The 27,050-nt window shown below is 31.6% G+C and overlaps 2 protein-coding genes across 3 annotated transcripts; one reads left to right on the forward strand and one right to left on the reverse strand.

Annotated features, from left to right (window-relative positions):
- The first annotated feature begins 674 nt into the window (after positions 1–674).
- On the forward strand, positions 675–9,219 carry LOC123679793. The gene is made up of 7 exons (XM_045617280.1): positions 675–822; positions 2,779–2,973; positions 3,808–3,960; positions 5,318–5,534; positions 6,464–6,796; positions 8,354–8,496; positions 9,098–9,219. The coding sequence occupies exons 1-7, from the start codon at positions 780–782 to the stop codon at positions 9,145–9,147; spliced, it is 1,134 nt and encodes a 377-aa protein (XP_045473236.1). The 5' UTR covers positions 675–779; the 3' UTR covers positions 9,148–9,219.
- On the reverse strand, positions 9,180–26,843 carry LOC123679778 (ATP-dependent RNA helicase vasa). 2 transcript variants are annotated; one of them, XR_006747432.1, is made up of 11 exons: positions 26,543–26,794; positions 26,417–26,463; positions 25,916–26,138; positions 20,966–21,043; positions 20,851–20,910; positions 19,253–19,575; positions 16,453–16,851; positions 14,544–15,027; positions 14,240–14,271; positions 12,156–12,325; positions 9,180–9,509 (listed from the first exon to the last, which is right to left on the reverse strand). XR_006747432.1 is itself a non-coding variant. In XM_045617265.1 (10 exons), the coding sequence occupies exons 2-10, from the start codon at positions 26,459–26,461 to the stop codon at positions 9,447–9,449; spliced, it is 1,845 nt and encodes a 614-aa protein (XP_045473221.1). In that variant the 5' UTR covers positions 26,462–26,463; positions 26,543–26,843; the 3' UTR covers positions 9,180–9,446. The 2 variants fall into 2 exon arrangements, 1 of the variants encoding a protein (XP_045473221.1); XM_045617265.1 differs by lacking the exon at positions 14,240–14,271 and having other exon boundaries at positions 26,543–26,843.
- Between the last annotated feature and the right edge of the window lie 207 nt (positions 26,844–27,050).

The raw sequence follows: 27,050 nt of genomic DNA on the forward strand, positions 1-27,050 counted from the left end.
GATATAATCGATTAGTGCTAACGTGAAAACGTTATGACGTTTTACGTTCTATTCTGTATAAAAGTAAATCATTATATATTTCTAATTTCTAATCAGAATATACCAACAGCTCATAACTGTTTCTAGGCTCAAATATGAGTTACAAACCTCAATAGAAAATTATCAAAAATCACATTTCTCCCCAGAAAAAATTTGTTTAAATGAATATCATCATCAGGATGCTCTTATAAATTAGACGTAAATGAGACATCTCTTGAATTCGCATCTACAGTGGATGAAAAAGAAAATAAGGATAAGCCAAACGAATCAGAAAATAACAAAAAATCTGAGGTAGGTACCTACTCCAAAAAATTGAAGGAATACCTGTAAAATGGTATGAAATTATAAAAAACGCTTTTGTTACAAATGTTATAATGCAGAAACCAAAAAGTGATTAATTAGAATGTAATTTTCAATTTTCATAATTCCCTATCAGAAATTTTCTTCTTTTTACTTCGACCTTAAACCGGCACTGACAAGATGTAGAATTTAAGGGAAAAGCTCATTTTTGAAAATCTGATATTTGACTCTAATATGTGACATTAGTTAACAAACAAGACCTTCTTCGTTATTCAACTGATAATATTTCAATGCAACATATTCCCTATCGAAATTAATGATAATCTGATCGTTTGTCAGCCAAGATAGGATTTCTTATCTATTCATTGTAAAGTGATCTCACTGACTTTATGTCGAAATATCTATCTATTTCACATGTATCTGAATGAGTTTTTGAAAAAATGACAATATTAGTTTTCATAGTGTTATTTTCATTAGTTTTACGTGAGTATTCCATTTAATTTTAAGGTTAGAGTTTTATCGTAGTCTTTTTTTGTTCATTAAATCATATTAGTCACAACAAAAACCTTTGCCATCTGTCTAATTCTAATACTAGGTGTACAAGTGATTAATTTCACAAAAAAAATGAATCTCCTTCTAGAAACTGGATTTCATTTCTTCTCCTCAAAAATGTCCCACAAATCAAATTATTTTAGTTTGTATTTTAGATATTCTACCTTTTTCTACACCGAACCATTTTTTGAAACTCTGGCCTATATTTATCCAGATTGAAGCAAGTTTGTGAAATAGTTGAAGTTTGATAGTTGTTCAATGCTCACGTGACTTTTTTACCGATAGATTTTTTAGTTTTTCTTTTTTGGTTTCGTATCCGTATGTCTGTTAGAATTCTCTCTCTGAGTATTTACTCAGAGACTACCGACAGGTAAGGTACTTTCACAATTATCATTTGATTGAGGTGTTACTTTCAGGTATTCGTTAAAATTACAATTTCCCAAAAATGCTTATTATCGTTCCCTGGAATTTCCCTCAATAAGCACCGTATTGCCGTAATGGTTGACTTGACACTTTCGACTCGATGCGACTTGAATACCCATTCCGAATTTCAATACCATTTGACTAGTACAACGCGAAATATTGCGCATGATAAAGACATATATTCGGGACTAGACCGAAATTTCACAACAATTTCAAAAAGCAAGCGATGATGATTGTCGACCTCCTTCACGTATATACAGGGTGAGTCAACATAGTGCTCGATACCTCCTGTGAATTTTGGGCTAGGCTAGGAGAATGATTCAAATTTAGACGGAACAGCACTCTGCGCATAAGCTTAAATTATTGTTGACTCTACAGGCTGGTCCGAAAGTGGTGAAACAAGAAAAAAATAATGGTCCATCCGGGTATTTAATCTAATCATATTGAAGAAAAAACACAAAATGTTTGGGCGTTTTATGAAGTAGAAACTCAGTAGAAGAATCTGAAACCTGAATACAATTAATGGAGGTATCTAATCATTTTCAGAAGATCATGAACTCAAATTCATCAAAACTCAAGATTTTCAAATTGGAACCCATATTTTTTATTATTTCATTCAATTCTACGTATAAAAAGAGGGAGGGTTACTCAAACATACCCAATACCTAAAATGAATATTTTAAAAGTTATCGAGGAAGAACTTTAAATGGGGAAAAACCGCAATTTCTAACTGTGTGGAGTAGTCTGTGACTTCCGGAAATCACAGAAAGAAACTAAAATTCGATGTTTCGATTACTACATTTTGACATTTCATGAATAGAAATCAATTATTCGTGATTGAAAATGTTATTGGTTTATGGATTTCTCAGCAATCCCAACGAACAATTAAGTACAATTCATGATGTGTCAAATTAAGTTATCGAAACATCGAATTTTAGTTACTTTTTGTGTCTTCCGGAAGTCACAGACTACTCCACACAGTTAGAAATTGCGGTTTTTCCTCATTTAAAGTTCTTCCTCGATAACTTTCAAAGTATTCATTGTAGGTATTCAGTATGTTTGAGTAACCCTCCCTTATTTTATACGTAGAATCGACTGAAATAATAAAAAATATAGGTTCTAATTTGAAAATCTTGAATCTGAAGAATTTGAGTTGTCCAACTTCATGATCTTCTGATAAACACCCTGTACATTTTTGGTCCAAACTGCAAACTGTTTTATTATGGTACGTGTTCGCAGAATCGAAAATGAAGAAGGGTTTTTCGAAAAAAACTTTTTCAAAAAAATGTGTGTCCTCGTCGACACCAGTTTTTTCATAAGAATCCCATTAACTCATGAACGTGTGTTGATATTATGATGAACGTCATTTTTATAAATTGATTTATTGAAATGTAATGAAGTGTTCATTTAATTCTTTTATACTCATTTTTCCATACTCATTTATTATACTTTTTTTCATTTTAGCATTTTCACAAGAGTCTGATGTTCAAACTATCGACCTTCTTGAATTGGGAACATATAAATGGGAAGGTCCGAACTCAAATAGTGCAATTATTGAAGTTACTGCTACAAATTATTCAATATCGGTCACCATTGAAAAGTGTAATATTGGAAATCCTGAAGCCAGACCCAATAATGAATATCTAATCTTGAAGAATGGTTCGTAATTTCTTTTTACAGTTATATGTTATGCAACAACCCATCTGGGAGTCACAAACTCCTGACCGAAAAAAATCTGTCTTCTATTATTGAGAATTGAAATGTAGCTGAGGCACCTCTTTTTATGGAAAAATTCATGTCCGTACTCCTTATTATTGAAATGATTATTGTTCAATTTATTTCCGCATGATCCAGTTTCCTGAATCACTTACGGTATCTGTTGACATAACTTTCCTTCGAGCGTGTGCAAAGAAGTACTTTTCAGCATTCATTTGCGTACGAAAAGTTACACAGTAAAACCATTGAAATCATTGAATTTTTTCATCTGAACCGAGCTCGTCGGGAAAATATTGTTCCTGATAAATGCGCGATCTAGATTTTTCCGCACGGAAAAATTCATCCGAACTCCGCTTCGTCTCGTTTGCAGAAAACTAGAACTTCGCACATCAATTCATTAAAATTCACAATCGAAAATAAATAGTTGATTAATGAATTTATTAACTAAACGGCACATTGTGGTAACGTTTGACTCCATTTCCGGCCAAAAATTAAAAATTTATAGATATTACTAGGAAGAGTTAGAGCGCTCAATAGCGTTTATTATACAATTTGTTTATAGTATTTATAGTATATATAGTATTTGTTCGTTACTGAAAATGATGTGGTAGAAATATTATTTTTATTCTACCATTACTTTTGACTCATCAGTAATTAGAAATTAATTTATGCAAATCAAAAAAAAAATGATCATGCAAATAAACCTATATGTACCGATGTCAGATAATAATTTTTGACCAAAATAAAATTTATTTTAAAATCCGTTTTCATTTTCAGGCTGTGAAGATTCCCTTAGCACCGATAATGGAAGAATATTAGTTTATATAAAGAAACCGAAAACCTTTTATTTTTTCTCTAGTTCGGTTATTCTTCAATTGGAAACACCTGGGACATTAACCAAAGAATGTACAGTAACTTTTGAAAAAGGAGGTAAGTCTTATTCTCAATACACCTTCGAAATAATTTGTAAATTATTCTCAAATTTTTACTCTTTTGTAAAACGGAGTGAGGATTTATATCAAAAAGCAGTGGCGAGAGGTTTAGTGTACTTATGTAATAGTATAAAAGCTGAAATTTATGAATGTTACTTGTATAACTTTATAAATATCAAAACATGTTTTTCAAATTGCCATACACTTTGCATAGTGGCAACACTCCGCCAGATACTCAACTTCCAAAGCCTTAAAAAATTCAATAGTTGAAATAACGTCATAGTCTCTCCTTAACTAATTTAGTAAATTTAGCTCCACTATTAACGATACCTAAAAGAATTGGAAAATACATTCGAAAAGATGGGATATTCAACGTTATTATAATAATATAATGTGTAATAATATTCCAGATAATTCCCGAAAATTTTTATGGTCCAGTGAACGTTATCGAATAAACGAGTTTTCTCTTTCAATGGCGAAGTGGGGATAGTCATTCTGCGGCTTGATAGTAGATGTCAATTCATAGTCTAAATATTAGTTACTCTCCATCCGTGGGATGGGTTATAGGACCATATCGGATGAAAATAAATAGGATAATTTCATTCCATTGTATTTGCGACAATAAATGACACAAATATTTTCCTCTGTGGAAATGACTTGTTAGAAGTTTTTCATCATAACTGGTTTGAAAATAAACTAAATTCTACGAAAGTAAGAAACATTGGAGAACAAAACTTCAAATTATAAAATGGTACTTTGATGGTCAATCAGTTGAGAGACAATCTGCCCTATTCTGTAACACGAATAGAAACGAACGAATCGAATCGTAATCTGAAAAATCGGAATGTTTCCCTTCTATCGCATCCAAATTTGCTATTCTGTATCCAATTCTTCTTCTATCGCCAACTGAAATTAGTAATAGTAATTAATATCCATAGTAATTCTACTTGAGTTACAGAATACCTATTCGAAACCATTCCGATTCGACGGGAGCATTTCTATTCGATCCATACCATCTTCATTCGATTTGAAGTTACAGAATACGGCTGAATAAATTCATTTATTGAATGGAATAATAAAGTACTGTTTTTTAGAGTAAAGGATAAGTAAGCATAGTTGATAACACCCGTCAACTTATTTCATTTATTTTTTGTAGGATTGAATATAATATATATGTAGTAACTACTTGAAATATTCATGAAAAAAGGAGCAATATGTATAGTAATAAAAGCTCGAGTGTACAGTGATTTAATTTATGAAATATATTTTGAACCGAAAATACGCGATTAGAAAGATATTTTTTTACATTCATCAACAGAGTTCATAGAGAATATTATTTTATCTTTTGCCAACAGATGTGGAAAACACTACTCCTCCACCAGTTACCACAACTGAGGCAGTAACAACATATGGTCCTGAGGTTGCAAAATATTCCACTGTTTTTATTTCTGGGAGACCTATCGATGAATTCAACCAAAACAAAAGTTTAGTACAAGTTTTGAGGGATTCTATAGTTGCAATGGCTACCGAATACACCAATGATGAAGGATTTTGTTTGACTAAAAAAATAAAGTGAGCTAATTTTATTCTTTACAAATTTCTCAATTGGCGAAGATTTAGGGTGTTTCTAAACTCTGGCAAAGGACTATAAGAGGTTGTTTCTCGACAAAAATTAATGCGTTTTTCTACAATTTCTTATTGATCCTTCCCCTTCGATCACTCCTCATATGAACATTTCAAAGGAGAAAAACTTGCCAGATAGCTAACTCTAATTGAATGTCAACTTTCAATAGTTTGTGTAATTTCCAAACGTTATCACAAGGGGGTGAAAAAACCAATGATAATCGACGCGGTCAGAAAATATTCCAATGGTGGGCAAAATATCCACCGTCCCGAACGATAACCTTCAACGAATTATAACCGTGACAAAACATTTTCCAGAAGATAGGCATCACCCTGCAGGGGTGGTACTTCTGGTACTTTCGAGATATCATGTAAGGTACATGATCTGTGCAGGATCTATACATGGTACTTGGCAAGTTTGTTGCATGTTATGTAACGGAAGGCGAACATAGAGCGGTCGTAGAGTAGTACCAGAAAGGAGCAGGTGTATAACATTGCTATGTAACATATAGAACGTTGCAATGTGTATGTTATATCTCTGATACGTATTTGTGTTTGCTGGGTGTACTGCTCTTTGAATTATGAACTAAAGTGTGGAACTGACCTGGGGGTAAGGCTTGTCACTCCACGAGTAGTGAGAGTTATTTATAATTTTAAATACTGTAATTTATTTGAACTGAATTATAGAATGAAGAATATGGCATTGGTTGTTTTCCTGTTAATTTCAAAATTCCAGGTTCGATCGGGATGAAAACTGGAATTTGGATGTAAAATAACAATTTAAAGACTCGTGCAAAATTTCGTGTTGATCGCGTAGCAAGAACAATAATAAATTCAAGAGCTCAGTAATTGAATTGTTATTATTTTTCTGCATTCAGGTCCGATGATGTAGTTATTTATACCTTAGAGCAATGCCCAACACAATGGCCAGACTTCCAGAACTGCATTCGACTAGTCTATGCAGTACCAGTAAAAACCAACAAAGGGTGTACTCTTTGGAAGGGGTATCAGTTGTCTAAAGAACATTTGGATCTTATGTGGTCCAGGTTGGCTTTAAAATACCTGAGCAATGGTTTTACAGTGTACAAACAACCCGAAATAAATGATTTGTTAACATGGTGGGTGGTCTGTATGATCCTGTTGACTTTACTATTCGCTATTACAATTATATCTATAAACTTAGTCTGGAAGAGAAGACAGTTCCTCAAAAGGTAAGTTGATAATTATTTTGTAAGCAATAGATTATTTCATTATTTTCAAACTCTTCTATGACGTCTGCGAAATCTTTTACCTGAATTTCCCAATACTCCCACTCAGCACTCTACAATCGTAATGGCAAAACATCGAGAAATACTCAAAGCGATGATTGATATGGAAAAATCAAGAGGCGCAAATTAACTCTTCTTGAACCTATATTCAAATACCAACAGAGCCGTATCTTGGGTGTGGCAAAGATGGCACTTGCCACAGGCGCGAGGTCTGCAAGGGAGCCCAAAATATCAAAAGAAAAAAATGTTGGAGCACCAGGCGAAATAATTCGAAAGATCACAACTCGGTTTTCAGGTAGTTATACGCCTCGCAAGTCGCAACGATTGATGCCGACGAATCTGGAAATATTTAAAATATTGCTAGCCTTCCTTAGAATTTGCGTACTCTAGGACTGAAATATTTACAAGATCGACAAAGCTTTAAGGAAATAAATAATATAAATATGGCTATGTTAAAGCGTGCCGTAATCTAGTCATAAATATTTCTGTACGGCGTCAGCATGTTCAAAGGTGCCGCATTCAGATCATAAATATTACGGTCGCACATCGGCATGTGTGCTTATCACTATTTTAGCGAATTTTTTGCGCTTCATCAAGCTTGTCGATATTTCGTCGACAAACGGTACCATCTATTGTTGTGTGCGGCCCTTTTTTCTTTGATACAATTTTTTAACGATCGGTTTTTTAGATCTTCAGGAGTTATCTTTTTATGTATATTAAATGTGTATTTCAATAAGGATAAAGTAACCATAATCATGGTGTTCATGAATAGTTGCAAAAAATAGGAGTTGATTCCTTGTCAAAAAATAAAGGTCTTTCATATAAACTTTTTTTTGAGCCCCTTCCCGCTTAGTTACTGCCCCTAAATGGAGACCGAAAAGTAGTTTTTTTCTTGAAAACCAAAAAATTCACAAAAATGAAATTAAGCTGGCATTTTATGCGGGCGAGAAGCGTTCAAAAAAATTGTTGGTGGTGTTCCTCTATGATTCCAAGGAGTAGAAAAAGCCACCCCTCAAACTTGCTTCGCAATAAAAAAAAAGTTTATATGAACGACCCACCCTACTTTTTGACAAGGAATCGCTCCGTGAATTTTTTCCAATATATACACCCTTATAATATTGTGTTTCATTTCAAAAGGGGGTCATGACCCCCCCCTCCTGAGACCGCGCTTGGCTGTAGTAACCACACTCTAATCCACAAAATCTTTACAAGCGTTTCAAGAACAATGATGTTGCCATCTTCAGAAGTAAAAGTGACTAAATCCTAACTTCATGTTCGTAATTATGTGAAATCACTCTAGACTCTAGAGAACCTCACAAAATCTACGAATGTTGGACATTCTGTATAGTGACTACACTTTCAATGAACAGATCGCCATTTTGAAATTTTTATAATTGGGGCCTAAAAAAATTTTTTATATTATTTCATAAATAAAACTCACTTACCCCCAGTATGCTGAATATAGTGTCGGAATTAAATTTCCATTGCTTTCTTCAATAGGGCTCAAACTTTGAACGACAGAGATTATACACCGAACAATAGGAAAATTTCAGAGGAATCACTGACGCCACCATATTTCCAACCAATACCACCCATGTTCGGCAAGGCTGACAGTTTTGATGAGCAAGGGTTGGATAATGAAGGTAAGCAATAAAAACAAAACCGATTCCATGCTTTTTAAAAACTGTTTTTACTTTCTTCATTTCAAGGAGCAGAACTTGTTCATTATTGAAGTATAAAAATTGTTTTATTGACGTTAAATTCGGCACTATTATGGTTTGTATTGTATTAACCCTGTCGGAATAAAATCCAATAACTTTAAGAGCCTAAAACATTATTATCAGCAATAACTTCAGAAAGATAAATGGAAAAAAATGTCATACTTGTAATATTTAATGAGTAAATTATCACATTCCAAGACTATAAGATTATTTTTTAGAAATGAAGGAAATAATTTACCTGTGATAAATAGCAACGTTTTTTTATATATGTATTAGGTCTGACAGAAATGTAATATTCCTTGCAGCTCTATTTTTCAACACTGAACGTTTTCAATTCCAATAAAATTTATATTAATTTTTGCTTTTTCAGATTAAATTACCAAGAACAAATTTGGAAAATTAAAAATATAAACCAAAAAATCTTTAATGAATGATTTATTATCAAAAGTTTATAAACAATACTCAAACAAAAAATCTCAAATATCGTCTTCAAGAATAATAAAAAAAAAATTTTTTTTTCCAGGATTTCAATATAATCCTCTGAGCCTGGATGAAAATAGAACAAGTATATAGAAGAAGAAACATGCCAATATAAAAAAACAACATTTTGTAATTATTTATATTAAAAAAATAAGGTATATCCAACAACTTAACATTTATATCTGGACTCCATCACAGTTTCGGCTTTTTTTCATTTCTCACTTGCTGACCGTTTACTTTGAGTCATAAAACATAGACACTACTAACTAGCAACTGGAAGAAACAATTTAAAAAAAATAAAAATATTCTAAAGTTTAACATAAGATCATTTAAAAGAAAAATAATAATGATAATACAAAAGTGGGTTAACGAAGAAAATGTCATTATTTCGTTCACCAATCTTCTTCAGGCTCATCCTGACCAACATTTAGATTCTGAGCAGCTCCAAAATCATCCTGTAAAATGAATGCAGTCAGTCAGAAGTCAAGTTAAATCTGTGTATGGGGTAAGGTACGCACAAAGAGCATATTAAGGATGGAACATATGTTTTTTTAAGTCTGAAGTTGATATAAAATTCTGAAACAGGTCAATTTTTATTTGTAATTGACAAAGATTTTGACCAACCTGTAGGGTGGTTTAAATAACAAAAAAGTTGCGTTATCAAGGGATTAGTGTGTTGGTGTTAACAGATCCAAAATATCTCCAATGGTTCCCGAGATATCTCGAAAAAACTAAAAATTGAGATTTTCTTTACTTCTGTATAACTTTGGAGATAACTTCACGAAATTCGGTTTAGAGTCACAATCCAATATAGATTTTTTCTGTTTTCCATTGTTTCAGAGACGCGATAGTCAATTTTTTTTCTCTATGAGCGTATTCGACTGGCTGCGAATTAATTCGAACTAATTATGTCATTTAGCTCTACAAAAATTCGAATTAATTCGCACTGGTGCTGCCAGTCGAATACGCTATCCCAGGGCAGAGCAAATGTCTATTCGACTGTTAACCGCGCTCGCTGTCAATTCGAATAATTTTGTACTGTACTTTTTCGACGATGCCAAACGCGCGCGGTCTTGTCATAATTCATTGGTTACGTCTAAGATGCATAGAATACCTGGTGTGTTTACTGATTCGATTTTGTATCAGACTTTTTGAGAGACCCACCTGTTGCTTTGGTGGTCTGCTTCACCAGAGTGCTGTAAGGTGGCGCTCTTCAAAATTTTTCGAATTCCCGCTATCTGCCAGGTGCCGTTTAAAAAGGAAATACTGATTTTAGACACTGCAAACATTCACAATAAATTACAATTCAGTTCATATCGAATTTTTACTCAAATGAATGGAATATAATGACAGACCATAGAATATAAAATATTATTGTTCTATACTCAAAGTTCACGACAAGAGCGTAGAAATAGGGGGATACTGGGGGTAATTACACGGTGCTCCTAAATTGGAGATACAAATGAAAATGACAGATTTCCGGATCATTTCAAGAAAAAAAGTCCTGTAACATGAGTCCCCAAACATTTTGTTTTGAGATACATGTGTTGATGTTCAAGTTATTTTCTCGTATAACCTTCCCTTCACAAGATATTTAATATGAATTGGCCATAAGTATTCCAGTTTAAAGTTTTCACTATGTGATATGCTAATTTTGAATGCAATTCCACAGGGTGATATATTTTCTGGAAGGATGCCTGCTTCCTTCCTCCAAAACTATATTTTGGTGAATGGCTGTTAGTTTAGAAAAATGTAGAAAAAAACTCTGGTCCAGTACTACACTTTTTGGTTTGTTATAGTTTTGTCGTATCTGCTATCGATTTCTAGAAAAATCTCTAGTAATCCTCAGGAAAATCCAAATTATTATAAAGATCCAGCTAGTAAGCTCTAATGAATGCATTAACTATAAGTTTTGGTAGTTATTTACCTAATCTGTAGCGAAGATTAATAAATATTTGATAAACTGTACGACACACTAGAAAAAACCTGTATATTGAAAGCAAAGCGTTTGTGGGCTCATATTCATGAAACTTTTTTTTCTCAAAATTATCCAAGTAATTTCTCATTTTCCTTCGTAACTCTTATTTGAGAACAAGGTAAGAACAACCGAATTAGTAACAACAAAAATTATTTCGAGTAATTTGGTTCAAACTTCTTTTTCTAACATTACAGATATGAATAAAAGTTGTCGTCAAAAATTTTTTTTCGATTATCCCTCCCCAAGAAAAAAAAGATCTACGCCCTTGGTTCACAAGTGTCGAGAATTGAGAGAATTGTCAAATGTAAACGATGTATGCGCCATCTGAAAAGCCCGCGATCCCTCGAAATCAAGTAGGTATAAATCCGAAAAATCTTTGTCTGAAAGTTTTACAGGTATAAGTAGACACACCAGGTATTCTATGCATCTGAGTTACGTCAAATAATATTCCTGTTATAGAAACGGCAATTCAAATTCAAATACTAGTTGAATGAAAGCAAATGTCACAGAATATTTTGCATTAGCATCGTGCCTGTGCAATTCCATAAAAGTTAGCATTTCCTGCATGCTAGCATGCTCCAAGTTCGAATCAGATCAGCGCTAAAACGCTCCAGCACCAAACAAGAGTTGTTCAGTGGAATGCGCTATAACAAATACAAATTAAATTTGATCTGTTATAGAAATATTGGGAAATTTATTTCTATATCCTCATTGAATTTTCTATGATTTTGGTAATGCGATCGACATAGAATTTTGTATCTAGCTGTTGTTATTATACATCTCACACAAAATTTCAACTCGGTCAGATCTATTGTCACTGAAAGTTTTTTGATATCCTCTCGAATTTAGAAGGTTCCGTTTATGCAATTAACATGAAATTTTATTGAAAGCACTTATTATGAATTTACAAGGAAAATCTCAACTCGAACAGAAAAGTTATCACTTATATTTCCATACTCTGACTGAAAAAATACTTGTGACAAAATTATACAGTGCTCAATTAGTGGAGCGAGTGCTCAAAACCAGAATATTTTATATATTATCTTGATTTGAAATTCAATTGCAGGGATTAATTCTAGGTTTTAAATACCCATGAAATTTAGTCAATCAATTCTCTACTCACTTCACGTATATCTCTTCCACCAAACGACTGTCCGCCGCCACCTTCGTAATTGCCTGAAAGTAGCCATTCAGGAACCTTTTGACCAGCTTGCTTCATTATCCTCGTAAATTGTCCAGCTTGAGTTGCATCATGACTGGGATCGAAAAAGCTTGTTGCTTTCCCACTATTACCTATTAAGAAAAATTATGCTCATCATTCAAGAAATTAATATTGGTTTTAGCGACTTAATGCGTAAATACAGTTCATAGGAGAAGAAACGAAACATGCTTAAGGCTGTATTTAACCTTTCTCACTAGATATGCGGTAATCACTCGATCAATTATTTCAATTTTTGAAAGAAACATTCATAGGACAGTTTGGAATAAACCCACTTATTTTTCTCACAAAAAAATTTAGGTTGTTGTTTTATATAACCTTGAAAATTGAAAGATTTTTCAATTGTTTGAAATGATGAATTTCAAAATGTTTTCATTATTATGGAACTACCTTAAGCCAATTGTCATTCATCGCTTATTTGGTAATATTTTCATTTACTGATATATATTTTGCATATTCGAATTGAAACACACGAAAATATTTTGAAAAACTCGAATTATATTTGTATTTTCTCTCAGAATATAAAAATTCATCAAAATGTAAGCCAAACAAAAATTTTGAAATTCATTATTACAATTATGTATGAATGTAAAACAAAAACTACATGTATAATTTTTTTTTGTGAAAAAAAAATCAATGAGTTTATTCTGCCATACAAAGATTTCTTCAAAAAAATGAAAGAAACGATTAAGCGGTTTCCACACAAAACCAAAATAAATCTGCACTGAAAAACCTAGTGGGAAAGTTAATGTATCGGGTGTCCCAAATAATTTATCAAGAGAGGGGATCTCAGAAGCCTTTTGAGCTAGAAAAATTGAATCGCACATTTTCAGGCTCGGTTTTTGAGAGAATTATTTTGGTGTGGACATACGATTCTATGAACAACCCAGTAGTGTCAACTTAAAATATTTATATTGATATTCCGCAGTATGAATAGAATTGAGGACTGGTCCTCAAGCTGTTATTATCTATTTTGTTGATTGATTACAAGGACGAGATTTGAATACCATAATCTATAAACTACAGAAAATTGAAATATTCAGTGGTCACCAAAATCTCCTGATTTAACACAGTTAAATTTTTTGATTCGGTCACATTTAAGGAACCACATTTATCAATTTGAAAAAACCTAACGGTGTTAAATTTGGAGACCTTGATGAACACCGAATATTTCAATTTTCTGAAGTTCACAGATTCCCATTGATAGGCACTTGGTTGATTTGCTGTGTGAAACTTTTGATGATTTTTATATGTAATTTGATAAGAAAGTTATATCTCATGTTATATATTTTTGAAAACGACAAAAAAAGCGATTTTATTTGTTATAGAAATGTTTATGGTTTATTTAAAAATATATAAATTTGTATTATAACTTATGAATTAATTACAATAAAAAGCAAATGATTACACCAATGAATTCTACTGAAAAAATGCCTCTAGAATGTTTCCAGTTTATAGCATCAGTAATAAAAAGGTTATGAGAACTTTTCATTTCATGTCATCTTCCAATTTTCTCTTATAAAAAACACTTGAACTTGCAAGGTTGCGGTTTTCACCAAATTAATTCTATCAAAATCAAGCCCTAAAGTGTGTGATTAATTTTTTTTTGGCTCAAAGACATTCCGAGATCCCCTCACTAGACAACGAGAATTTAGGACACCAATACACCCTTGAAGTTCTCCCATGCTATAAATATTACATAGAGAATAATTATTTCCACAACCTCAACTTCTTATAGATTTTTTGAAGCGTTTGATTAGAGTTCAGTTAACAAGCAAATTTGAAGTTCCAAAAATAGAAGATAACTGTACATCTTGTCAAGAGAAAACAAAAGATTAGTGAAGCATAATTTCGATTCTAGCACAAAATTGCAAAGAATACCCCTTGAATTGGTATGGAGAAAACATCTAACCTTTAGGCTAAGGAGATAACTTAAATTAAGGAGTTAATTTGTTAACACCAAACTGATGACAAATTTTTTAACTCACAAAGTTTGGCAGTGAAGTGTTTAACAGCATATCTGTAAACAATTCAAATTCCGTAAATGTGTCTGTAATGAATCAATAAAATTTGATGTTTTGTCTTTTGAAATTTATAAATATCAGGTTATAATGACCCATCCCAAATAATATTTCTTCATTACTAGATGAAATAGTACTAAAAACATAGATTGTGGAAATTACAAGGAGGGCTGGAAAATTTTTTACAAACAATTCATTGCGAAAGTTTGCTATAGAAATAATAAGATTGAAAGTGATGTGATCTAGAAAATGATATTCAAACTAAACATACCCAATCTTCCTGTTCTGCCAATTCTATGGACATATTCATCAACACTGTTAGGTAAATCGAAATTAATAACGTGCTGAACACCCTGTATATCTAAACCTCTAGCTGCTACTCCAGTTGCAACTAAAACCTGACAAGTTCCAGCCTTGAAGTCTCCTAATGCAATTTCTCTCTCCTTTTGTAATCTATCACCATGAATACTAGTAGTCTTGATATCGTTTTCACTTAAAAAGGCTGCTAGAAAGTCAGCATTTCTTTTGGTCTCAACAAAAACCAATGTTCTGGCAGTAGTATCTTCATTGAGTATTTCTAAAAGCTTATTCCGCTTTTCAAACTTTGTAACTTGAATGAAGCTTTGCTCCACATCAGTGGAGGCACTACCGACTATGCCTACTGCGATGAAGACATAATTAGTCAAAAATTGTCCAGCTAAATGTTGGATTTCTTCAGGAAATGTCGCGGAAAACATAAGAGTTTGTCGATCTCCCTGAAAATGATATCTGATGAACTTTGATATTTATAATTGAAACAAGTGACAACAACTCCACTCCATAGACATATAATAATATGGACTGGGTGTTAGAGAGGGACCATTGATATTGGTGTATTGTGACAAGGATAGAATAGTTAATGGCAAAACAGTGATTTCGTGAATTTATTGTGTGCTTTCATGTGTTGATTACCGATTTTTAAAATATTTACTAACTGTTGTAATTCCTGTTCTTTTTTTAGAACTAATAAACAATTTTAAATATGCCTGCTTCGTGTGCAGCTTATAATCATTTATTAGATCCAAAAAAGGGTTGAGCGTGAAATTTCATAGGTAACTAAGAATGAAGTGATACATCGTTCATTTACATAGGTTTTGGAATATGAAGTGCTGAGACAGTAATGGATAATGCAATGAGGAATAAAGACTACAAACCTTGTGCCACAGCTTTATTAAGTAGTAATCTCTTCAAACCAAAGGACTAGTATATCAATCCAGTCAATCCCTATGGAACGAAAGTTTTGTAGGAAGGAGCCATACAATTATTATATTGAGAAAATGCGTTACTGCAATGAATGAATATTGAATACTATACATCAAATCCCAACTCTTTATAGATCCGTATTTATGAATTTTGACCGTTTTATTCGAATTTTGAAGCGAAAAAGCTCAGATTCGAAACCCTCTGCTAGATGTTTATCATAATTTTTTATCTTGATATTCATTATTCGTTTGTTACATATGTGCTTGAGTATTTGAAGACAAAAGGGAAAAAAATCAACCATTGCTGTAATTTTTACACCGCCAGAGTAAAGAAAGATGTATACTTTTGGAACGTAAGGCTGAAATGTCCTCCCTTAATAGGAAAAGCACCTACCACTTCAATCCCCAATAACACTCACTAATTTCCTCATTCTATTTCTCAAAAATAATTGGGCGATTTTTTTTACAGACAACAGATATAAATGTTCTTTTGTGGGTTTTATTATTCATCACAAATTTTTGATTCGCTACAGTTCAGTTACACTTGTAGCTACATGATATTGAATATAAATTCCATTATCTATTATATTATTCATATACAAACTTTCTGAGAACTCGGGAATAGAAGATAAAAAATATTTTCTTCCAAATAGGACTCAATTGAAATTCGCTTTTTTCTGAAAGAAATTTCAGATTATCATGAAAGTATGTACTGTTCAGTTCCTAAATTAACTAAAACTCTTTTCTCTTGCAAAAAAATTTAAAACGCGTTATTTCCATAACCAGTTAGTATCTTTTGCCATTAATTATTCCATCCTTCACAAATCTCTCTCTTCAATAGTCCGCAAAACATTGTGAGTAGAAGTCATATGAGGGCCATTCCAGTTTAAAAGCAACAATGAAGCTAGTTAAAAAAGCAGAATGGAAAGAAAAACTTACTGTCGCCGGCATTGATGGATTTCCTAACGCCTTTTCTACAGTTGGCAAGAAACCCATGTCCAACATCCTATCAGCCTCATCCAAAACGAAGAATTTAACATTATCGAAAGCAATAACTCCTCTTTCTACAAAATCGTTCAATCTGCCAGGTGTAGCAACCAATATATGACATCCCCTGAGTACCATGGTTCGCTGATGGTTTGTTGAGGTTCCACCATAAGCTTTCACCACTTTTACAATGGAATTGAGGCTGAACTTTACTGCTTGCTCATAAATCTGAATGGCTAATTCCCTAGTAGGAGACACTATAACTACATTAGGCTTGGCTCGGTTTTCTTCCACTACAGGTGGCTCCTGTGCAGCCATCAGAGAATTGATGATAGGCACAAGAAAAGCCGCCTGAAAGAAATTGATAGGGGAAATAAGAAAAAAATATAATGTAGCAATCGGCAAACAAGGAAAGAATCCTTTATTTTCTTTTTTCAAATCAACACAATATGTTGAACTAATTAATGTTGATTAAAAGAACTTGAGAAATTAAACATTTATACTGCAATAAAATTATTATCACTATTCCAGTTATTTATAGAAGTGAAATAAAAATACAACAGATTGCTTCAAGATTACAAAATACTTGAAGATAAAATTTGTAATGGTAATTTTTGTTCAGGGTAAGTCATGTAGTTAGTTCTCTATTTTATCTGCAGTTTCCAGAAAATTCAGAAGAGATTATTAAAAAATCCATAAAATACTGATATGAAATAAGGAGAAGTATGTACTGTCTAAAACATACAGAATGTAAAAGAAAAGTCACTAATACAGTTTAGAACTTATACATTTTATGAATATAAATTAATTCATAAACTTAACCATTTAATGCTTTCATCCATCACTTCCAACAAATTTTATGTAACCAAATGAACAAAAAAAAAAAAAGGAATTTTTCAAATCGAATTGCCAATGATTATAATTGTTTTCACTTCTTTGCAACTGAATAGAATAATTTATAATTCAATATCATCTTTTTCGACATAAATATTCAAAAGATAATAATAATAATAAACTGTGGAAGAATGTGGTCACAACATTTTATGATCTTTTATTAGATTAGTAGAATTAATATAAAATATTTTCACAGTAATAACCCATTAAAAGAAGAATCTTGAAGATGTTGCTTGGATATACATTTGTAAGGAATTTATGGCTGTGATATGATTAAAACTAGAGACACATCACACCATAACTCCCTCAAAATGAATTCCTACATGCCAGTAACATTCAAGTGCCATATGTTCTGATGAACAAATCAAGTCAATCTTCAGAAATAATAAGGAAAATATCATCTACAAAAAAGTTAAACACCTTTTCAAATATTGAATTAAAATAAAAAATGATACCTCAAAGTCGAGTCTCAATTGAAATGCCTATTCCATTATTTAAAACTGTCCCCAGTAATTTCAATATATTCACATTTTAATAATTTAGGAGATAACCAGTTTCAAATTCTCCGCTTCCCCGCTTTTATCCGTAAAAAGCAGTCCATCTATCGAATTCCTCGATATTTGTGCAATCTCTAATTTGAGAATTCGAGTCATTGATCCTCCTGAGCCAACCATTCATTAAATTACAACACTCAAACTAATATCCTATTCGACTGTTTAAAGTAAATATTTTCAAAGCAGAACTATTGCATAGGAAAATTTTTATATCCAACCCAATCAAAAGATGAAATACACAACTTTTTTTTTTACATTTCACAGTATTCAGTTAATCGCACAGGCCAACAAAATGGAAAAAAAATTTCAAAACCGCCACCAAATTTTCTTCTTTCAGCTGTAGATTTTGAGATGCCAGTTAATTAATTAAAAATTTTTTTTGAAAAAACTTTTTCTGCAGAAATATTTAAAAAAATGTGACTTCTCATCGCCACCATTTTTTTTTATAAGAATTCCATTAACCCATGAACCGTTGAGTTGTCATCAGAAAAGCTCTATCTAATGATGTTATAATATACTGGAAGTTGTTAAGATCTGAATATATTTTAGGGAGAAAGATCATTGTCTCAAACCCCAATATGCAAATTTTTCGTTCAAAATTATGATTAGTTTTACATAAACAATCTAATATGCCATTCAAGTGTGCTCTATACAGCATCAAATAACAAATATCACGTGACAATTAGCACATATCAATTAACATGTAACAAATAGCCAAAATGTTACAGTTTATGCGAACCAAATTGCATGTTCAGTTAATTTCATATCATTTAAATGGTAATTAATAAACCAAATACGTTCAAGTTAAAACTTGGACAGCTATTGTTAATTGATTTCGATTTGGCTGCATAAACACTTTCATTCAAACAAAGGGCATAGTTATTAATTGTTGTACTCTATTTGTTATTTGATGCTGCATAAATGCAGACTAATTAGACGATATTGTAAGTAGTGATGAAATTTTAAAAATAACATAAGTACATGAAAAAAAATATAGATGTATATAATTTAAGCCAGCATTATTTAAAGAATTCATATACAACAAAATCTATGAAAATTTTGAGAAATCCTATATTAATTATGTTCACAGCTCATTTTAAAAATGCATTGTGGATAATATCAGCTTATACCAAATTCAAAATTCGATAATTTCAGCATAACCTTCAAATAGTTCAGATAAACTATTGAAAAATCACTACATTATTCAAAATTAAAAACAAAGTTTTCAAGAACTAACAATAAAATTAGCTAAAAACACTGAAATAATGCTCAAGTTTTCAAGAATCTCAATAATTGTAACATACCGTTTTTCCAGATCCTGTCTGGGCACATCCCATAAGATCTCTGCCATTTAAAATGATTGGAATCGAGTATTTTTGAATAGGGGTAGGTTCTTGATAACCAGACTTCTCTATGTTATTTAACAAGTGGGGTCTTAAACCTGAAGTCTGAAATGATTTTATAGGAGGTGGTACATTTTCACCACTAACATTGACCTCGATATCTTGAAGCTTCATAAAATTTATTCCAGTCGATATGCCTGTTGTAAATAGCTCGTCTTCTGTTCTATCAACAGGGATATAATGTTCTTTCTTAGGGGCTTCTCCACCATCGGCACCATCTTTATCTATGTTAATAATAAATCAGTATTAATGCTCAATGTTTTCTATCCAGGTAAGTCTCAATAGTGAAATAATATAATTTTGACATTAGAAACCTAATCCTGAATACCTAGGAAGAAGGCCATTACAAATGCATGCATAAAGTTTTTTTTTGTATTAGCGTGTTAACATGTTCTGTGCAGTAACGGAGAGGTAAAATAGAGAACACTTTTTGCGAGTTCCCATTATCTCATATAAATGTAAAAAAGGAAGTAGTTTACTCGTTCCTCCCAATTTGACTTGCACAAAATAACATTTCTTTACAAGAGATGTGAAAAATTGAGTTTTCCAAAAATCAATCTTCATCTCTGGGTAGGTTCAATTATTCTAATCAGAAAAAAGTATTTCATTAAAAATATACCATAATTATGACAATCTTAAATTCGTAACTTGGTAATAATGAACAAAAAGAGTGAAACCAGTGATATGGCTAAAATGTTTATAGAAATATACTTTCATATTGATGCAAGCAAAAATTCAGATAGAAATGTGAAAAATGGTAAATATGAAAGTGAAATTTTAAGGTATAAAGTGTCCAGAGAGGAATTTTGTGATTTGTGAAATGTATGGAATCAGGTTATATATTCAAAGAATATATACATTTCATATATTCAAAGAATATATACATTTCACATCTTTGACTACGAAAAACTTAGATTTATTGAATAGGAATCCTTGTATGTTTGTTATACTTTTTGTGTTTTGTAGCTTCTTGCTGTGTTTAATGTGAAGATGTGAAATGTATGGAATCAGGTTATATATTCAAAGAATATATAACCTGATTCCATATTATGATTATATATTCAAAGAATATATAACCTGATTCCATACATTTCACATCTTTGACTACGAAAAACTTAGATTTATTGAATAGGAATCCTTGTATGTTTGTTATACTTTTTGTGTTTTGTAGCTTCTTGCTGTGTTTAATGACAGACAGCCTGATGATGGTTTAAGTTTTAGCCGAAATCGATAGCTGAATAAATATAATTTTATATCCAGTGTGTTTTCTTCATTTTGTATTGGATTATATGTACACGCTGATGGAGAAATACATCAATGATTTATCTAATTTGGTGCACCTTATATAATATCCATAAATCCTCTTTTATATATAGATTAACGATATACAATGTTCAACAAAAACACTTGACCAATATTAGAAATTCTGAAATAATTTTTGCTTTCAACTCGACTATCTAAATTGAAAATTATACTTATTTGTATTCATAAATCATTACCTTTTGTTGGTGAATATTCATCATTATTGCGAGATCTACCTCCTCCTCGTCCACCTCGACCTAAAATACACAAAATATAAATAAATAATTTCGAACCAATATACTCTGAAATCACCTCCGCCACGGCCACGATATCCTCCTTCATTTTCTTCGTCATTGCCATTTTCTTGATAACGACCATTGGAATTTCCTCCTTGAATGAAATCATGAATATAAATTATACAGAAAAAAAATTATAAATTAAGTATATGAGAATAAGGAACGCCATCAAAATCATTTTCTTTCAAGTCAAAAATTTTTAATTTTGTGTTGTATGTTTTCAGAAATTAATTCCTTGGAGCTAGAAGAAAACAAATTATACATTTTAGATCCCTTTTTTCCTGGCTAAACCAAATCCAAAAACATTTTAAAATTATTATCGAATTTTGGAAAACTATCACTTTTAATAATGCTTTATTGGAACACATATTAAAAATCAATTGTTACTTTCCAGACAGGAACTTTTGAGCTTTGAGACCACCGAAACTGTATGTCCAAGGGTGCAATTAGCACATGAATGAAAGAGCTCAAAAGTTGCTTCATATCAATACTTCCCTTACTTATTTTTCGATATTCTGCTCGAATTTTCTACATGAACATGAAGTTTTATTTTATATTTACGTACTATACAAATATACTAAAATCCCAACTCGGTGGATCTGTTATCACTGAAGCTTCAGGTTTTTTCGATATTCTGCATGAATTTTTTATAGTTCTGATGATGCTATAAACATTAAATTTTGCATGAAGCTCGACATTTGTGTTTTATATCAACACCCAAAATCTCAACGCCATTTTTCATGTGGTCATAGAAATATTGGGTAATTTCTTTTCGATATTCATTTTCTATATATACATATACAGGTGTCCTGAAAGTAAACCTCCATTTAGTGGTACTGATGATGGCTGGCCGTTTAGCCGAAAACGTTTTACCAAACTGTAGAATTAAATACTTGAAGTACAAATCATTTCTTTTATTAAAACTGCCATATATTCACAATGAATTCAGTGTTTGATTGTCTCAGTCTTTACTTGTCGGAAATTCATCTTGATGATTAAAAAGTAAAATAACTTATTTCCGCTTTATATATTTATTTTCACAACAATTGTTTCGTCGTGATAACATGACTTCGTCAGGTGGACTAAGATAGGAGAACATCAGAAAGCATACGTTAGCGGAGCTTGTAATTCAACATATGCAGAACATCTGTTAGCGACCGGGCATGATTTTGACAACAATTTCGAAATTTTGCACGTAGAAAATAAGACCCTAAAATTGAACTTCCTTGAAGCAATGGAGATAAATAGGTACCATAAAAAACAGATTCTCCTCAACGACCAAAAGGACCTAAATAAATCTCCCTTACTCAACCTGTTTTCAAACCCAAGAATTTACATGATTTTATTATATTTCATACCATATTTTTTCAACTATTTAAAGAACTGTATCCCAAATATCTAGTTAGTTACCATGCTCACCTGACGAAGTCATGTTATCATGACGAAACAATTGTGAAAATAAATATATAAAGCGGAAATAAGTTATTTTACTTTTTAATCATCAACAATGAATTCAGAATAAAAAATAACCTTATTTGTGTTAATAGACTATAAGCCAAAAAGGTTTCGTTTTGGATTTACAAGTTTGTTTGAAAGGCCAAAAAGAAACACCAAATAATTTCTAATAAATTTTAAAACAAAAATCATGTTCACAAACATTGCTTGAAATTTGGTCCATTACTTTTGTTGTATGCTTCTGAGCATCTAATTATCGAGTAAACCATGTTGAATTGTTCTAAATTGTGGCTTATGGTAAGCTATGCCGCATCAATTCTCTCCATCAAGGCTTCTCTGTCATTTATTTCATCACGGTACAGTAGTTTTTTCATGTATGTCACAAAGATAAAAATCCAGACACGACAGATCTGGTGAACAAGGTGGCCTTGGAATAGGCCACCTCGTCCAATCTCTGGATAATTCACATTGAGTCAATTTGCGAACATTTCGTCCATAGTGTGCTGGAGCTCTGTTCAATTGGAAAATCAATTAGTTTTCAACCATTAATATTAATTTTTTTCTGTAATTGGATTGAACCTATAGAAAAATAGAGTACCGCTTTTTCAATTGAATTTCAACACCCTGTAAATTGAATAGAAAGTCTTTTGGCCTATAATTTATTAAGAAAACTAGGGTTATTTTTCGATATTGAATCCATGGTTAACATACCGCGATGGCCTATTAGGAGTTTATGGAAAACTGATCATAATATTGTGCTGAACATTTGCATGTTGGGGTTTGATCTTTCGCCCTAAAATATTCTCAGATCTCTACAACTTCCGGTTATACCGGCAACAGACTTTCTTATTTCAAATGTCACACCCAGTATATTATTGCATTATTAGATAGCTTTTTAAATGACAATTTCAGCAATTTGCCATACCTTCGGTAAAAACTCAACTGTTCATGGGTTAATGGGAATCTTATGAAAAAAATGGTGACGTCGTGGACTCACATTCTTTTTTGTATATTTATTTCGGCAGAAATTTTTTTTTCGAAAAAACCTTTCACGTTTTCGATTCTGCAAATACGTAGTATTATAAGACTGCTTGCAGTTTGGATCAGGATGTTTATAAGAAGATCATGAACTTGAACAACTCAAATTCGTCAAAACTCAAGATTTTCAAATTAGAACCTATATTTTTTTTATTTTAGTCGACTCAATGTACAAAAAGAGTGGGGGTTATACTTGAGCAAAACCTATACCTAAAATGAATATTTTAAGAGTTATCGAGGAAGAACTTTAAATGAGGAAAAACCGCAATTTCTAACAGTGAAGTAGTCTGTGACTTTCGGAAAACACAGAAAGAAACTAAAATTCGATGTTTTGATAACTTGGACATTTCAAGAATTATAATGAATTATTTGTTATTGAAAATTATGTTCTATTAACAACAATCCTAACAAAAAAATTTGTTTCATATTAAGAACAATCCCAACAAAAAATTAGTTTTAATTCATGAAATATAAAATTTAGTTATCCAAACATCGAATTTTAGTTTCTTTCCGTGTTTTCTGGAAGTCACAGACTACTTCACACAATTAGAAATTGCAGTTTTTCCTCATTTAAAGTTCATCCTCGATAACTCTTAAAATTTTCATTTTAGGTATAGGGTTTGCTTAAGTAATCCCCACTAATTTTGTACGTAGAATCGACTGAAATAATAAAAAATATAGGATCTAATTTGAAAATCTCGAGTTTTGATGAATTTGACTTGACCAAGTTCATGATCTTATAAACACCCTGCAAACAGTTTTATTAACGAAAATGAAAAAGGTTTTTCCGAAAAAATTCTCTTCAGAAATGCTCGACGCCACCATTTTTTTCATAAGAATCCCATTAACTCATGAACCCTTGAGTTTTTACCCAAGGTATGGCATATTGCTGAAATTGTCATCAAAAATGCTATCTAATGATGCAATAATATACTGAGTGTGCCATTTGAAATAAGAAAGTAGTATTATGTTTCTCTAATTCTGTGGTTATTCCGTTCATTCTTCCACATCTTGTAGAACAAAATCGTGCGAGAATATATCAGAAACGCACAGTTTTCATGGTTATATTTTATTATTCTATGTTGGTACTCCGAACTTTCCGCCACGGCTTTATCTGTCAATTCATCAATTTGCCTTAAAGAAATCAGTTCTGCCAACCAACATTTTTCAATGCAAAAATCACTAAATTATATTTATGGAAATATTTCATTAATTTCAATGAAAATGCAATGAATTAGAGAAAATAATGTATAATACTCGTACAGAAGGCTCATTCTACCACTCGTTCATTCCAAAACTCGCCACTTCGTGGCTCGTTTTTGAATTTTGAACTCGTGGAAGAATATCAATACCTTCTGCACTTGTATTATAAATAACTATTCCGGTATAACTGGAAGTTGTAAAGATCTGAAAATATTTTAGGAAGAAAGATGATGTAAATTTTCAGCACAAAATTATGATTAGTTTTCCATGAATGAGTAAAAGGCCATTGCGGTGAATCATCCTGTATATGAAGGTTTACTTTCAGGACATCAGTTGGTATATATGTTATAAATATATGAGGAAAGTACCGACTTGAAGGCAGTACATTACGTATATTATTACGCAATAGTAAAGGTTGACTTCCTTAAGAAGTAATAGGAGATCGCTCTACGTCAGCATTTATGCTCCTATGAGCATTCACATAGAAATAGAATTAGTAGACTCATTTATTAGACTTTCGAACAATAAACTTGCTTCAGAAGATTTCTCGAGTATTTTTAAAAAAGTGATTTGATAGAGGAACAAAATAATTATACACATATATATTTTCCTACTGAATAATGATAAATGAATATTAGATCAGTAAAAAAACATTCATAATATAATAAGAAAATTACTAACATTTTTAACATAAAAAATTAATTTTCTAGATATTTCTTCAAATCAAGGTAGGTTGAAATTATTTTTTCGTTGAACAATTTCAAAGGTTTATTATTGATAATAATGAACCAAAATTATGGGCTGGATCTGTTTTCTTATATTCATTAGTAAGGAAAAAAGAGCTCTAAAATATTTGTTTTCTTCTAGATCCAATAGATCTCGCGATTCGTTCACTAGGCAACAAATTTAATTTTTATAATTTGATTTTTTTCAATTTCGATAATTTTCATTGATGTACAAAGTATTCTGATTAATTGAAGCTTAACAAACTTGGAAGTTTTAGGATGCATTGTTTGAATTTATGGATAAGTCAAGTTTTAAAGTAACGAGGAATATTTACTGAATAAATGGTTGAAAATAAAAAAAAATTCAATTCATTCAAAAACCTGTGGTTAATATGTAAAATGATTATCATGGAATATCCAAAGTGAATTTAAGATAATCTCATTCATACCTCATATTATATTAAAAATGTGGTGTAAAATCAAAGATTATATTGATTTTTTTACAACAAATAGATCACATAGAAAAGGTACAATGTTATATATACCTCTATTTCCACGGCCTCCTCTTCCTCCACGACCACCTCTACCTCTTTTCTCTTTGAAATCATTATTGTGGTAATTATTAGATGTGTCTTCATTACCCCAACCACTATCTTCAACATTATTTGAATCATTGTTGCCCCATGAATCGTTAAAACCGTTTTTAACCGGTTTGAAACCTCTTCCTCCAGCGAACTTTGTACCTCCCTCAGAAATCACTCCGTAATTCTGCAAAATAATAAATTAAAATTAAACTCAATTTAATACTACTCATATGTGGTAGATCAACCCTAGCCTTAAGTTCATTTTTTGTGTATTCAATATAAGAAAATTAGGTAACCGATAATTAAAATGAAAAAAGTAAAATACAATGTACAATGTAATGATAACAAATTTATATGGTCATATAATTTAAGAGATTCTTTTATTGATTATTCCGCGATGTATATCTAGGACTCCATTGGCGCCAAAATTAACAATCAAAAAGGAGATAATTTTGAACTTACATAGTTGTTCGTAGTAGGAACATCATCATCCCAATCTTCGTCCATATCTGTAAAAATTTAAATTAAAAAAAAAAATTTATTGGCTAACATTGCCCACGCTTTCCGGTGTCTTGGGTTTATACTTACTTTTTCAGTGATAATATTTCAGACACTCAAAATTGTTCAATTGAATTCTTCAGTCAAGAAAGTTAAAATCTCTTCAGAATATTCACTAATCAACCAACAACAATGAAAACGTAAGTGAGCCCAACGGTGAGGGAATGGAGAAGGAGACTACAAGATACGAATACAAGAAATGAGCAGCTCAAGAAAGGTACCAATGTACCATCGGCATCGATAATCTCATAGGAAATAGATGGAGCAAAATTCCGCGAACCGGGTAGATTCCGGAAACAAGTGGATATTATTCTATGTTTTGAGAATAATCATTAGATTAGTGGGGCACAGAGAAAAGAATAAAAATAATAATTAATTGAAGGGTAATTTTTATTTTAGGAAAAGGTTCATTCCTCTTCTATTAAGATCTTGATATATATTTATATAGGGGCTCTATTTTCAGAATATGAAACGATATTTTACATTTTCAAATAAATGTTGAATTATCATTAATGTGATAACTACTTGGTAGATTAAA

This window comes from Harmonia axyridis, chromosome 1 (assembly GCF_914767665.1).
Source record: "Harmonia axyridis chromosome 1, icHarAxyr1.1, whole genome shotgun sequence".
In the NCBI taxonomy this organism is placed as follows: Eukaryota; Metazoa; Arthropoda; class Insecta; order Coleoptera; family Coccinellidae; genus Harmonia; species Harmonia axyridis.

Bases quoted from the DNA above. Each gene is read 5' to 3' on its own strand.
- LOC123679793 (XM_045617280.1), top strand. From the start codon at position 780: ATGACAATATTAGTTTTCATAGTGTTATTTTCATTAGTTTTAC. The intron at 823-2,778 runs GTGAGTATTCCA...TTTTCATTTTAG, and splicing joins GTTATTTTCATTAGTTTTAC to CATTTTCACAAGAGTCTGAT. The intron at 5,535-6,463 runs GTGAGCTAATTT...TTCTGCATTCAG, and splicing joins TGTTTGACTAAAAAAATAAA to GTCCGATGATGTAGTTATTT.
- LOC123679778 (XM_045617265.1), bottom strand. From the start codon at position 26,461: ATGGACGAAGATTGGGATGATGATGTTCCTACTACGAACAACTAT. The intron at 26,139-26,416 runs GTAAGTTCAAAA...ATTATTTTGCAG, and splicing joins TTCCTACTACGAACAACTAT to AATTACGGAGTGATTTCTGA. The intron at 16,852-19,252 runs GTATGTTACAAT...AATTTCTTTCAG, and splicing joins AGACAGGATCTGGAAAAACG to GCGGCTTTTCTTGTGCCTAT.